Source organism: Portunus trituberculatus, chromosome 21 (assembly GCF_017591435.1).
Source record: "Portunus trituberculatus isolate SZX2019 chromosome 21, ASM1759143v1, whole genome shotgun sequence".
Lineage (NCBI taxonomy): Eukaryota > Metazoa > Arthropoda > Malacostraca > Decapoda > Portunidae > Portunus > Portunus trituberculatus.
In genome coordinates, this window is record NC_059275.1 from 12,849,534 (window position 1) to 12,864,533 (window position 15,000).

General features: G+C 40.9%; 1 protein-coding gene across 1 annotated transcript in view; it reads left to right on the forward strand.

Annotated features, from left to right (window-relative positions):
- Positions 1–15,000, forward strand: part of LOC123507010 (probable G-protein coupled receptor CG31760) — a 124,460-nt gene that overhangs the window by 61,161 nt on the left and 48,299 nt on the right. Inside the window, exons 2-4 of the mRNA XM_045259505.1 lie at positions 10,877–10,984; positions 13,546–13,652; positions 14,756–14,841. Of these exons, the coding sequence (XP_045115440.1) occupies positions 10,895–10,984; positions 13,546–13,652; positions 14,756–14,841 (283 nt within the window). The 5' untranslated portion in view covers positions 10,877–10,894. The remainder of the gene's footprint in view (positions 1–10,876; positions 10,985–13,545; positions 13,653–14,755; positions 14,842–15,000) is intronic.

The following is a 15,000-nucleotide window of genomic DNA, read 5'->3' on the forward strand; positions in this document are numbered from 1 at the left end:
ATAACCTTCTTTCTCCTCCTCCTCCTCCTCCTCCTCCTCCTCCTCCTCCAATCTATTGTCTAAAGGTGCCCTCCAACTTTCGATATTCCCTCCACTCTCCTCTTAGTCTTCCCTCCACTCCAGTCTCTTTCTCTTTCTTATTTTTCTTTTCTCCTCCTCCTCCTCCTTCTCCTCCTCCTCCTCCTCCTCCTCCTCTTGCTCCTCTTGCTCCACCACCTCTTCCTCTTCTCTTGTCTGCGTAAAGAGAATAACAGGAGAGAGGAAGAAGGAGAGAGGTGTCCAAAAAGAAATGGAAGATGTAATAAGGAAGAGAAATGAGAGAGAGAGAGAGAGAGAGAGAGAGAGAGAGAGAGAGAGAGAGAGAGAGAGAGAGAGAGAGAGAGAGAGAGAGTAGAGATGTTACTGAAGAGGATGGAAACAGAGGGAGATGGAAGAAGGATAAGAATGAGGAAAAAAAAATAAAAAGAATGATTGATGGAAATGAATGGGGGAAAGATAGAAATGAGAAAAATGAAAAAAAATGAAGGAAAATAAAGAAAATGGAAGAAAAGGGAAAGATATGATAAAAAAAAAAATTGAAGGAAAATAAGAAGCATGAAAGAAAACGAGAAAAAAAACCGATTTGAAAAAGAAAATGTAAAGAAATAAAAGGAAATGCAGAAGGAAAACAAAAAGTGAAGGGGAAAAAAAACTACAACGTCAAAAAAAATACACTGAAAGGAAAATGAATAACAAGAAAAGTGGAAATAAAAAAAGAAAAATGAGAGAAGAGGAGGAAGGAAACAGATGAATGAACAATAAGATGAGAATAGAATAAAAAGAAAAAGAAAAGAAAACAGTAAATAAAGAAAAAATAAATTATAAAAACCATAAAAGAAAATTATTAAGAAAAAGAAATCACTAAACCAATATTCTCTCTCTCTCTCTCTCTCTCTCTCTCTCTCTCTCTCTCTCTCTCTCTCTCTCTCTCTCTCTCTAGATGCATGGATAAAGATTTCGTGAGAGAGAGAGAGAGAGAGAGAGAGAGAGAGAGAGAGAGAGAAGGTCAAGTAGTTGTCGGGGTGATAATGAGATGTGCTGTAGGCAGGGTGAGACAGTGAGGGTGAGGAGGGAAGGGACAGGATGGGACAGGATGGGACAGGGTGGGACAGGGTGTACTAGGCCAGGGTGAGGGAGGTCAAGAAAGAATGAAAGGCAGACTTGAGTGAGTTAGGGTGCACGAAGGAGGGTGACACAAAGCGAGATAGAGTGAAACAATGTGATAGTGTGATATTTGAGTACTGTGTGGTGAAAAAAGGGTGACACAAAGCGAACGATGATAAAGTAAGTTAGGGTGATATTAAGTATATCAGGGTGACGTATGAAACGGTGAAATAATGTGACTGAGTGATGATCGAATAGTGTGTGATGAAACAGGGTGACAGAGTGAAATGTAATGGGTGATACAGAACGAGGATAAATCAAACTAGGGTGATATTAAGTAAATCAGGGTGACGTATGATATAGATAGAAACAATGTGATATAGAATGTTATTTGATTATGATGAAACAGGGTGACAGAGTGAAATGTAATGGGTGATACAGAACTATGATTAAATAAATTAGGGTGATATTAAGTAAATCAGCGTGACGTGTGAAATAGAGTGAAAAAATGTGATACAGAATGATGATTGAATAGTGTGTGGTGAAAGAGTGACACAGAATGAAATGTGATGGGTGATATAGAACAATGATAAAATAAACTAGGGTGATATTAAGTAAATTAGGGTGACGCATGGTAGAGTGAAACAATGTTATTTGAGTACTATATGGTAAAACAGGGTGACAGAGTGGAATATAATGGGTGATATAGAAAGATAATAAAATAAATTAGGGTGATATTAAATAAATCTGGGTAACGAATAATATAGAGTGAAACAATGTGATACAGGGTGTGAAACAGGGTGACAGAGTGAAAAGTTGGGGTGATATAGAACGATGGTAAAGCAAACTAGGGTGATATTAAGCAAATCAGGGTGACGTATGATATTGAGTGAAACAATGTAATACAGAGTGATAATTCATTACTGCATGATGAAACAGGGTGACAGACTGAAATATGAAGGGTGATATAGAACGATGGTGAAGTAGATTAAGATGTTTTCTTTATGTAAGAGGGGAAAGCCGACCAAGGACAACAAAAATAGGAAAAAAGGCCCACTTAGTCGCCAGCCCCCTTGCAGGTCTGATAGAGTTAGCCAAAGGACAGAGTAACGAATGATTAAGCAGGTTGACAAAGAATTAGTACGCATTGTAGGGTGAAGCAAGGTGACACAGGGTGAGTTATGATGGAACAGTGATAAGGAGTGGTTAGAGAGTGTGGTAGGGTGAGGTAAGATGGTGTAGGGTGATGTAAAGTAACACCAAACAAAACATCACTAGATTGTGTGATGACGAATTAGGAAAATAAAAAAAATAGGATGAGAAAGGATGACACAAGGCAACATATGATAAAGCAGGGTGATGCAGAAGAACGATAGAATGTGATAGGGTGAGATAAGACAGTGTAGGATGATTCAGAGTGACACAAGGCTGAAATAAGATAGTGTGATTCAGAGTGACACAACGCGAGATATAATGAAGCAGGTTGGTAAAAAGTGGGAAAAACTATAGTGATGTGGATCAGAGTGACACAAAACTAACTACAATAAAACAGGGTGACAAGATACAACATTTAGACCATACAGAAAAAAAAACACCCTAGACAACAAACTGGTCACCTTAGGGAAAAAAAAAAAACTGGGCTACATTTTTACTCTTAAGACAGGAAAGACAACACAGAACCGTAGAATTGGGCTAGAAAGGAATGAGTTTGGGCTACTTTTCCACACACTGGGCTAGCGTCTATAAAGGAACACCATCTTGTAGTGTTTTCATTTCTCTTGGTCGTTTGTCTATTGATTCTCCTTAAGTGTGATGGAAGGGGATCCGAAACCTTCTTACCTGTGATGAAAGGGAATCTGGCGAGGAGGAAAGAGAACTCAATGGTTTACTAATGTGATTGGAACTTATATGGAAAGAAGTTTTTTTTATTTTTTATTGGTATAGTTTGTCTCTCTCTCTCTCTCTCTCTCTCTCTCTCTCTCTCTCTCTCTCTCTCTGTGTGTGTGTGTGTGTGTGTGTGTGTGTGTGTGTGTGTGTGTGTGTGTGTGTGTGTCTGTCTGTCTGTCTGTCTGTCTGTCTGTCTGTCTGTCTGTCTGTCTGTCTGTCTGTCAAGAGAGAGAGAGAGAGAGAGAGAGAGAGAGAGAGAGAGAGAGAGAGAGAGAGAGAATATGGCGTAAGGAAGGAAGAGAAGTTGATTTATTGCAACGTTAAGATTATGACAAAGAAACTCCTCCTCCTCCTCCTCCTCCTCCTCCTCCTCCTCCTCCTCCTCCTCCTCCTCCTCCTCCTCCTCCTCCTCCTCCTCCTCCTCCTCCTAAACTTCATCCTCTTAATGTTTCACGGCATCCTTTCCCACCACCACTACTACCAACTATAATAGAAACAACAACAACAATAAAAATAATAATAATAATATTATTATTATTATAATATGATAATGATATTAATATTAACAATAATAAAAATACTACTACTAATAATAATAATGATGATAATGATAAAAATAGTAATAATAATAATAATAATAATAATAATAATAACAATAATAATAATTATAATAATAATAATAGTAATAAAGCTAATAATAATAATGATACTACTACTACTACTACTAATAGTAATACTACTACTACTACTACTAGTAATAATAATAATAATAATAATAATAATAATAATAATAATAATAATGATAATAGTAACAATGACAATAAGATTTACATGTCAGCACCATTTTTTATCTCTCCCTAATGGTGTTCTGAAAAGTGAGAGAGAGAGAGAGAGAGAGAGAGAGAGAGAGAGGTGCATGTGTTGTCTGATATGATTGATGGTGAGTCTTTTGTGTCAAAATTTTCTCTCTTCTCTCTCTCTCTCTCTCTCTCTCTCTCTCTCTCTCTCTCTCTCTCTCTCTCTCTCTCTCTCTCTCTCTCTTCATACATGTTACTGTTTGTCTGTCTGTTACTGTGTGTCTGTCTTTCTGTCTGATTGTCTGTCTGTCTGTCTGTGTGACTGTCTGTATGTGTCTGTCTGTCTGTCTGCGTGTCTGTTTATCATTTATTGTCTATTTTTGTGTTTCATATACATATTATCTAAGTATTTTATTTTTATCTATTTTATTTCCTTTTATATTGGCGTATTTGTTCGTTAAAGAGATCGCACACACACACACACACACACACACACACACACACACACACACACACACACACACACACACACACACACACGTTGCATTTTTCATTCCTTCTGTTGAAAAATATATGTTGACTTTGGCTGACATTGTGTGTGTGTGTGTGTGTGTGTGTGTGTGTGTGAGAGAGAGAGAGAGAGAGAGAGAGAGAGAGAGAGAGAGAGAGAGAGAGAGAGAGAGAGAGAGACCATTACTACAGATAACGCTTATAACAATTCTTACTCTTACTCTTACTACTACTACTACTACTACTACTACTACTACTACTACTACTACTACTTCTACTTCTACAATTTAACATCAATTACAACTGAGTGAGATATACGAGGCATTGCAATTAGTGTTACATTAAGATCTAACCTCTTATATAACCAGGAGGAGGAGGAGGAGAAGGAGGAGGAAGAAGAAGAGGAGGAGAAGCGAACAAAGAAGCATGATATAACTGATCTGTGACTAAGCAAACACACGCACACACACATACTCTCTCTCTCTCTCTCTCTCTCTCTCTCTCTCTCTCTCTCTCTCTCTCTCTCCTTCCCGTTATTAAGTCAGTATCCGGGGCGCGGCAAAACATCAACTTCCTGTTAAAATTTTCCTTGCAATTAAGGCGCGAATCATGAAAAGTTACTGAAGACTCTTAGGGAAGCTCTCTTTCTCCCTCTCTCTCTCTCTCTCTCTCTCTCTCTCTCTCTCTCTCTCTCTCTCTCTCTCTCTCTCTCTCTCTCTCTCTCTCTCTCTCTCGACAGGTAGATGAATAGATAAGTGCATAGATAGATAGATAGATACACAAAGAGATAGACACACAGACAGACAGATATATAGACAGACAAGCAGTATGACAGTGAGAGAGGCTTTTACAGACAGACAGATAGATAGATAAATAGGTGATTGCATACACAGACAAAGAGATAGACAAACACACAGACAAACAGATAGAGAGGAGGCAAGAAGTAATGCAGTGATGCAGACAGATTAACAGACAGACAGACAGACAGATACATAGATAGAGAGATAGATAGATAAATTGATGCATGCACACACAAAGAGATAGAAAGACACACAGACAAACAGATAGAGAGACAGGCAAGAAGTAGAGCAGTGATGCAGACAGATTAACAGACAGACAGACAGACAAATACATAGATAGAAAATAGATAGGCAAACAGATAGACAGAAACACAGACAGACAAATAGAGAAGCAGGCAATGAGATGGACAAATTAACAGACAGACACACAGACAGACAGAGTGGCAGGCATACAGAGAGACAGAGAGTGTGGTAGAGTGTAATGATGCGCGATGGAGCGTTGTGTATTATCAGCAAGGGACACAGACCAGCTCTTAGCCAGTCAAGGGATGGACAAACAGCGGCCGACACCACGCTGATGAGAGAGAGAGAGAGAGAGAGAGAGAGAGAGAGAGAGAAGGAGCGTGTGTATATGTGAAAGCCGATATTTGCGTCGGAAGAAGGTCGATGGTGTTCAGAGAGAGAGAGGGAATACCATCTCTCTCTCTCTCTCTCTCTCTCTCTCTCTCTCTCTCTGTGTGTAATCTTCTCTTTTACCGATTCATTCTTCCGTTCTGAATCCTTCCTTTTACGCATCACACTTCATTCTTGCTTCCCTCGTTTCCTCCTCCTCCTCCTCCTCCTCCTCCTCCTCCTCCTCCTCCTCCTCTTTCTCAACACCAAAGTATATTATTTTTCTCAAGGCTCAAAAGAATGTCCTCCTCTCTCCATTTACATATAGAGCAAATGTTTCTTGTTTTTTCTCCCTCCTTCCTCCTCCTCCTCCTCCTCCTCCTCCTCCAATTACTCTTTCACCTTTCATTCTTCTCACTTTCTCGTTTTGATATTCCCCTTGCAGTCTCTCTCTCTCTCTCTCTCTCTCTCTCTCTCTCTCTCTCTCTCTCTCTCTCTCTCTCTCTCTCTCTCTCTCTCTCTCTCTCTCTCTCTCTCTCTCAGTCAGTCAGTCAGTCAGTCAGTCAGTCATCTATACACTTAACCAATCAGCCGGTTCCTTAATGCCCCTCCTTGGCTTATTCTGCTCCGTGATTGGTGGCTTTCTCGCCCTCCTGTGAACCTTAGCCAATCACGATGCAGGGACAGATACGTGCTTCAGCCAATCAGACGCTCGGTAGGAGGACAACCAGCCAATAGCGTGAGAGATTCTTAGGGACCTGTTAATCGTATGTCTCTCTCTCTCTCTCTCTCTCTCTCTCTCTCTCTCTCTCTCTCTCTCTCTCTCTGTGGGAAGAAGTTTTCCATAGGAACTTTTTTCTCTTCTCAGCGAAAACTTCTTCCGTCATCTTTATTTGGAATAGTAGTAGTAGTGGTGGTGGTAGTAGTAGTAGTAGTAGTAGTAGTAGTAGCAGTAGTAGTAGTAGTAGTAGTAGTAGTAGTAGTAGTAATTGTAGTAGTGGTAGTAGTAGTAGTAGTAGTAGTAGTAATAATGATAGTAGCTGTAGTGGTAGTGGTAGTAGTAGTAGTAGTAGTAGTAGTAGTTGTTTTTGTAGTACTAGTGGCGGCGGTGGTGATGGTGGTAGTATTAGTAGTAGGCAATAAAGTAAAAGAAAAGAAGAAAAGAAGAAGAAAGGAACCAAATCACAATAATGTTAAAAGAAAGAAAAGCGAGAGAAAGGAAGAAAAATGAGGAAAACGTGATGAAAGAGAAATAAGTGAGAGGTAGAGAAGAAACAGAGAGGAACTTATATCAAACGAAGAAAAGAAAGACGGAGGAGAAAGAGAGGAAAAAGAGGGAGTAGGATGAACATAGATTGAGACAGGAAAGAAGAAAGGGAAAATAAAGACGCGAGAAGAGGAAATATTGAAAAGGAGAAGAGGAAGAAAATATTGTCTTTAAAGCTATAGTGAAATAAAGAGGAGGAAGAGATAATAAGAAGACGAGAAAGAAAATTTTGTTATAGTAAAGAAAGAGGAAGAGAATAAAATAAGAGGAAAGATTATTGTCTTTTAAAATGAGTTAAAGGAAGATGAGGAAAAAGGAGAAGAGAAAGAGGAAAATACAATTGTCTTCAAAGTTAGAGAGAAGAAGAGGAAAATGAGAAGAGGAAAATGAAAAATACCATTGCCTTTTAAATTAGAGAGTGGAAGAGGAAAAGGAAAAAAATGAGAAAAGGGAGAAAAAGGCATTGTCTTCTAACTTCGAGGAAAGAAGAGAAAGAGGAAAAATGAGAAAAGATAAAAAAAATACCATTGAGTTCTAAGTTTAGGAAAGGAAGAGGAAAATGAAGACTGAGAGGAAAAAAGAAAGAGGTAAAAGGAGAAAAGAGAGAGAGAGAGAGAGACAAAACATTATACTGAATAAAAAAAAAGGAAGAGGAGGAGGAAGAAATATTAATAGGAGAATGAAAACATCGGCATTTTAATCCGGAGTAACTAAGAGGAAAGAAGAGGAAAAAAACAATACTCAAGAGGAAGAGAGAGGAGACCTTTTCTTTTACTCTTGGCTAGGTAAGAGGAGGCAGGTGATTTGTGACGCTTTCCTCTTGATTGATTCAGGTGAGACAGGTAAACTTGTGTCCTCCTCTCTCTTCTCTTCCTTCTTCGCCTTTTTCCTTCCTCTTTTTCTCTCTCTTTATTGTTTCTTATCTTTCCTTCTTCTTTCTTCCTTCCTCTCTCCTTGCTTTAATCCTTTTATCATCGTTGTTCTCTCTCTCTCTCTCTCTCTCTCTCTCTCTCTCTCTCTCTCTCTCTCTCTCTCTCTCTCTCTCTCTCTCTCTCTCTCTCTCTCTCTCTCTCCCTTCCCTGCCCTAGTTTTTTTTTCATTTCTCTCTCCCTCTCCCCCTTTCCTCTAACTGTCAGTCAGTCACTCACTCACTCATCTCCACCTCCTCCACCTCCCCTCCTCCTCTCCCTCTTCCTCCTCCTCCGCCTCCTCCTGCTCTTCCAACTTCCTCCTTCTCCTCCAAGTGAGTAGAAATTTCCCTCTCCTCTTTCCTTATTGCAAATCTTTTCTTCTTTTTTTTTTCCTGCATCTCTCTCACCTTCCCTCCCTCCTTCCTTTCCTCCCTCCCTCCCTCCCTTCCTCCCTCCCTCCCTTCCTTCCTCCTTCCTTCCTCCTTCTCCCCCTTCTTTTCTTCTCTTGAATTTCTATTTCCTTTCCTTACTTTTTTTCCTTTACACACACACACACACACACACACACACACACACACACACACACACACACACACACACACACACACACACACACACACACACACTCTCTCTCTCTCTCTCTCTCTCTCTCTCTCCTCTTGTAATTTCCCTGTGTAAGATTGAAAGTATTTGTTTTGGTTCATCCCTTTCCTTATTTTTTTTTCCTCTTTTCCCTTTTTCCTTTTTTCCTTTTTTTCCCACCAAGTAAGGTCAGAGGTCAGGGAGAGGTTGAGGGTCATTGAATGTGTGTGTGTGTGTGTGTGTGTGTGTGTGTGTGTGTGTGTGTGTGTGTGTGTGTGTTTTCTTGTCTCTTGTCAGTTTTCATCTTTTTCCTTTTTTTTTTTTTTTTTTTTTATTATTTGTTCACTTTTCTTTCTAGTTTTACGGTTCTTGTTCTCTCTCTCTCTCTCTCTTTTTTTCTTTGTTCTTGTTCTTTTCTATTTGTTGTTGTTGTTGTTGTTGCTATTGCTATTCTTGTTTTTTTCCTTCTTCTTGTTCTTGTTCTTCTTTTTATTTTTCTTCATCATCATCTTCTTTTTCATTATTTCCTCCTTTCTTTTCCCCTTGTCTCTTCATCCTCCCTCCCTCCCTTCCTTCCTTCCTTCCTTCCTTCTTTCCTTCCTTCTTCCCTCCCTCTCTCCCTCCCTCCGTCCCTCTATCCATCCATCTCTGATCTTTCCCTCCCTCCATTCACTCTTCCTTTCTCTCTCAATCCTCGCCTTTCACTCATTCCTCTATCTTATCCTCCTCCTCCTCCTCCTCCTCCTCCTCCTCCTCCTCCTCCTCCTCCTCCTCCTCCTCCTCCTCCTCCTCCTCCTCCTCCTCCTGCAATACGTCCTCCTCCTCCTCCTCCTCCTCCTCTCTCTCTCTCTCTCTCTCTCTCTCTCTCTCTCTCTCTCTCTCTCTCTCTCTCTCTCTCTCTCTCTCTCTCTCTCTCTCTCTCTCTCTCTCTCTCTCTCTCTGTCTGTCTTTCTCTCTCTGTCTGTCTCTGTCTGTCTCTCTCTCTCTCTCTCTCTCTCTCTCTCTCTCTCTCTCTCTCTCTCTCTCTGCAACCATCCTCATTATAACACATCCTCTGCTTCCCTCCTCTCTCCTCCTCCTCCTCCTCCTCCTCCTCCTCCTCCTCCTCCTCCTCCTCCTCCTCCTCCTCCTCCTCCTCCTCCTTCCTCCTCCTCCTCCTCCTCCTCCTCCTCCTCCTCCTCCTCTCCCTTCACCTTTCCTTCATGTCCTCTTCATCTCTCCCCCTTGATCCTCTTCACCTCTTTCCTCCCCTTCCATCTCCCTTCCTTCCTCTCCTCTCACTGTGAAGACTTGATTAAGGCGAATGAAGGAGGAGGAGGAGGAGGAGGAGAAAGAAAGGAGCAAAGAGATAAAGATGAGAGAGAAGATAGAGTGAGATAGATAGTTTAAGATAAAAAATGAAGATATGAGAGAGAGAGAGAGAGAGAGAGAGAGAGAGAGAGAGAGAGAGAGAGAGAGAGAGAGTTAATTATACATATATAGAAAAAAAATAAATAAAAGTAAAACATCATCTAACCAATCAAATTAAAGCAATTCTCAATCCCTGCCCTCCCATTGGTCAGTCACCCAGCAAACTAACGCTTCCTATTGGCTCTTGTCCTCACTTGCTCTTGTCATTGGACAGGACGATTCCCGCCACTTAATTCCCTTCTCCTCATTGGCTCCTCACACCTCATCAGACGCACGTGATTGGCCCGTAATGAGATGCCTTGTGTGGGTCTTTATGTTTACCTGTCTGCTTTGGTGGTGGTGGAGTAGTAGTAGTAGTAGTAGTAGTAGTAGTAGTAGTAGTAGTAGTAGTAGTAATAGTAGCAGCATCAGCATTAGTATTAGTAATAGTAGTGGTAGTCGGAGTATTATTAGTTGAAGTAGTGGTAGTAGTAGTAGTAGTAGTAGTAGTAGTAGTAGTAGTAGTAGTAGTAGTAGTAGTAGTAGTAGTAGTAGTAGTAGTAGTGATAGTAGTAGTCGTAGTAATACCAGTAGTAACATTATATTGTAGCACCTTATTTGCAAGAGAGAGAGAGAGAGAGAGAGAGAGAGAGAGAGAGAGAGAGAGAGACAGAAAAACAGACAGAGACAGAGAAACAGACAGAGACAAAGCGACAGAGACAGAGAAGAAAAATAGAGATATAATTATAATTTTACAAGACAATTAACTCATCTATATTAACAACTTACAAGATAACACACGCTTGAACTAATTGTACATCTACGAATCTGTCTTGCTTTCTTCTTAACAATCTTTTAATTTACTCGCATCACTTCAACCACTCAAACTATCATCATCATCATTTCTACTTAAGACAATCATTGCAGCTCATCTCTCCTAATACCTGTTCTCTGATTGGCTGCTTTCTTCTTCCCCAGGACCAATGAACGTGGAGAATGCTGCTGTGTGGGCGTGGACAAGCGTTGGCGTGGGTTGTGGCACTGGTGCTGAGCTGGGCACACGCCGCCACGCCCCCTCCTGTTGTGGTGAGAGAGGGAGAGGGAGAGATGGTAAAAGCAAGTGAAGGGTAGGGAGAAATAAAGTGGGAGGGAGAGGGAGAGGAAAGGTGAAGGTTGATGAGCGAGAAGAGATGATAGAAACTAGGGATACATCTTCATTTATTTAAGGGAGAGTAGTAGTAGTAGTAGTAGTAGTAGTAGTAGTAGTAGTAGTAGTAGTAGTAGTAACAGTAGTGGTAGCAGCAGCAGTAACAGTAGTAGAAGTAGTAATAGTGATAGAAGTAGTAATGGAGAGAGAGAGAGAGAGAGAGAGAGAGAAGGGTAGGATGAAGAGTAGGAGTTGAGAGGTAAGGATGGGAGAGAGAGGGAAGGTGAATGGTGAAGGAAAATAAAAATAAAGGATAGGAGAGATGGGAGAGCAGAGAGAGAGAGAGAGAGAGAGAGAGAGAGAGAGAGAGAGAGAGGGAGAGTAATGGGTGAGAGAAGAAGGATGTTGGGTGAGAGATAAAAGGGAGATAAGATAAGTGAAGCAGTGGTAAGTGAAGGGTGTAATGGGACTGAGAGGGGAAGAGTAGAAAGGCAAAGATAAGTGAGAGGGGATAATGTGGGTAAGTAGTAGTAGTAGTAGTAGTAGTAGTAGTAGTAGTAGTAGTAGTAGTAATAGCTCTTCCTTTCTCTTCTTTCCTCATCCCTTCCTCTCCTTTTTCTTCCCTCCCTTCTCTTTCTCCACCATCATTATATTTTCTCTCTTCTTTCCTACTAGTTCCAGTTTTTCTCTTCTTTCTCTCTTTCTTCTTTTTCCTTTACTTTGCTCTTTCTTTACATCCTCTTTTTTCTAGTACCTTCTCGTTTCTCTCTCTCTCTCTCTCTCTCTCTCTCTCTCTCTCTCTCTCTCTCTCTCTCTCTCTCTCTCTTCCATCTTCATCATATCTACCTCTCTTTTTCTACCAATACCTCTTCTTTCTGCTCTAAAGTGGCTCCTAGGTCCGCTCTGAATGATACCACGGAGGAATTAGTGGTTGTCAGATCTTGAGGAAAACCGTGAGGCGTCCTTGTGATTAATGCGTTGATCGGCAGAAAACAAGTATTCTTCACATCAAATCAACAATATCATCAATAAGCTACTATATGTATTGAACACAAGAGCCACTTTAGAGTAGACAGACTATAGTAGTAGTAGTAGTAGTAGTAGTAGTAGTAGTAGTAGTAGTAGTAGTAGTAGTAGTAGTAGTAATAGTAATAGTAGCGTTATTTTTAGAACCGTAGTAGCAAGAGAGAGAGAGAGAGAGAGAGAGAGAGTAGTGATGTTTGTCTTCAAGTCAGCTGTCTGTGTGTGTGTGTGTGTGTGTGTGTGTGTGTGTGTGTGTGTGTGTGTGTGTGTGTGTGTGTGTTTGTTGACTGCAAGCATTGCTCATGATGATTAGGAAAAGGAAGGGTAGAGGAGGAGGAGGAGGAGGAGGAAGACCAAGGAGGAGAGAGAGAGAGAGAGAGAGAGAGAGAGAGAGAGAGAGAGAGAGAGAGAGAGAGAGAGAGAGAGAGAGAGAGAGAGAGAGAGAGAGAGAGAGGAATAAATTGACCGAGTGAGAGTGAGGAATAGGAAGAGGGGAAGAGTAGAGGAGGAGGAGGAGGAGGAGGAGGAAGGCGAAGAAAATTAAGAAATGTACCAGAAGAATATTTATTATACCCTGCAGATGGAGGAAAGATTAGCATACACACACACACACACACACACACACACACACACACACACACACACACACACACACACACACACACACACACACACACACACACACACACACACGATATTGCTAGTAGGCCATCAATACGAAAAAGTGAATGAATGTGAGAAGAAAGAAGGAGGATAGTTGGAGGAGGAGGAGGAGGAGGAGGAGGAGGAGGAGGAGGAGGAGGAGGAGGAGGAGGAGGAGGAGGAGGAGGAGGAGAAGAAGAAGAAGAAGAAGAAGAAGGGAACGAGGAAGAGGAGGAAGGATGATGTGTGATGCGGAATAATTGATTGGTAAAAGAGGAGAAAATGAGAGAGAGAGAGAGAGAGAGAGAGAGAGAGAGAGAGAGAGAGAGAGAGAGAGAGAGAGAGAGAGAGAGGAGGAGGAGGAGGAGGAGGAGGAGGAGGAGGAGGAGGAGGAATAAGAGGTGACATAGGGAATAATCTAGTCTTGAAATGTCACCTGTTGCTCTTCCTTCCCTCTTCCTCCTCCTCCTCCTCCTCCTCCTCCTCCTCCTCCTCCTCCTCCTCCTCCTCCTCCTCTTCCTCTTCCTCTTCCATCTCCTCTTTCTCCTCCTCCTATTTTGCATTTTTTTTTTGTTCTTTGTGTTCATTTTCATTATTAACCTGACGGGAATGAATTCTTTATTTTTGTCCTGTAATATCTGATACCGTGTCTTCTTCTTCTTCTTCTTCTTCTTCTTCTTCTTCTTCTTCTTCTTCTTCTTCTTCTTCTTCTTTCTTTCTTTCTTTTCTCTTCTATTCTTTTTCTTGTTATTCTTCTACGTATTTTTCCTTTTCTTTCCCTTATTTCTTCATACTCTTTTTTTATCCTCTCCTCTTTCTTCTGCCACTCCTGCAGGATAACGAGGCGGCGGGGCGGGCGGCGCTGAATGACGTGCTGAGGGACGTCTCTCACCTGTCCTCCGGGAGTATTGGGACCGCCTGCGCCGCTCAGCCTTTCTACAGGTGTGTGGGGGCATCTGGGAGCACGAGGGAAGGTGGGGAAGCATCATATCTAAGCCAGTCTTGCCTTCTCACTACGACTGTTTTGCAAGGGCACGGAAATGTTTGGCTCGGTTCTCAAGACTGTTTCTTTGTTGATAATGTAGAAAATGTTAATCTGTCACTAGAATCATAGAACCATTGAAAAATACGTGTCAATTCAATTACAGGGTTTTGATTTAGTTTCTCGTTGATAATGCAGAAATCTTGTTAATCTGTCACTAGAATCATAAAAGCAGTGAAAAATACATGTCAATTCAATTACAGGGTTTTTTTTTATTTAGTTTCTCTTATTGATAATGCAGAAATCTTATTAATATCACAAGTATCATAGAAGCAGTGAAAAATACGTGTCAATTCAATTACAGGGTTTTTTTATTTAGTTTCTCTTATTGATAATGCAGAAATCTTATTAATGTCACTAGTATAGAAGCAGTGAAAAATACGTGTCAATTGGATTAGAGAGTTTTGATTTAATTTCTCTTGTTGATAATGCAGACATCTTGTTAATCTGTCACTAGAATCATAAAGAAAACATCCCGTAATAACACGTGTCATTTTCAGCGAGGCACTTTTGAATACAGTGGAGGTGCGTCACGGAAGAAGTGTTCCAGCATATGATTATCAGTTACATGGCTTCTTAGCGGTGTTTTCATGGTTCTAATGACTTACTAACAAGATATATCCATTATGAGCAAGATAAACACCATTGAGAACCCGGCCAATGAACTCCATAGCCTTGAGTCGTATTAAGATGAAATAGGGAAAGAGAGAGTGAAAGAGAGCAAAGGGGTTCTGGGTGCGTATTCAGAAATGCTCTGAATACGCACCATGACTACTTTCCAAGGCTACAGAGATGATAAGTGAGGTTTTTAAGAGCGTTTCTCCAGTTGATATTGTAGAAATCTTGTCACTCTGCCTCTACAACCATAAAAACACCTTCAAAAACACCTGTAGATTTAAATAAAGCCTTTTGAAATTGTGGAGAAGTGTTTGAGAAGTGTTTGAATACTAATCTCGATCTAACTGCCATCTTATCTCTTACCGCTCCATCGCCTATCCTTCAGAATCGCGGTGGACATGAACAGATTTGAAGCGACGAGACAGAAGGTCGACTTGATAGTAAGGATCCTGAACAAGAATGCCAACCAAGGTGAGAGGGAAGAACGAGAAGGAAAAGTGCGAAACTGTGCGAGAGGAAAGGAAGAAAATTGAGGTATTGGTAGAAAGAAGGGAAGTTGATATGATGAAGATGAGAGAGAGAGAGAGAGAGAGAGAGAGAGAGAGAGAGAAGGTATTGGAAAAAATAGGA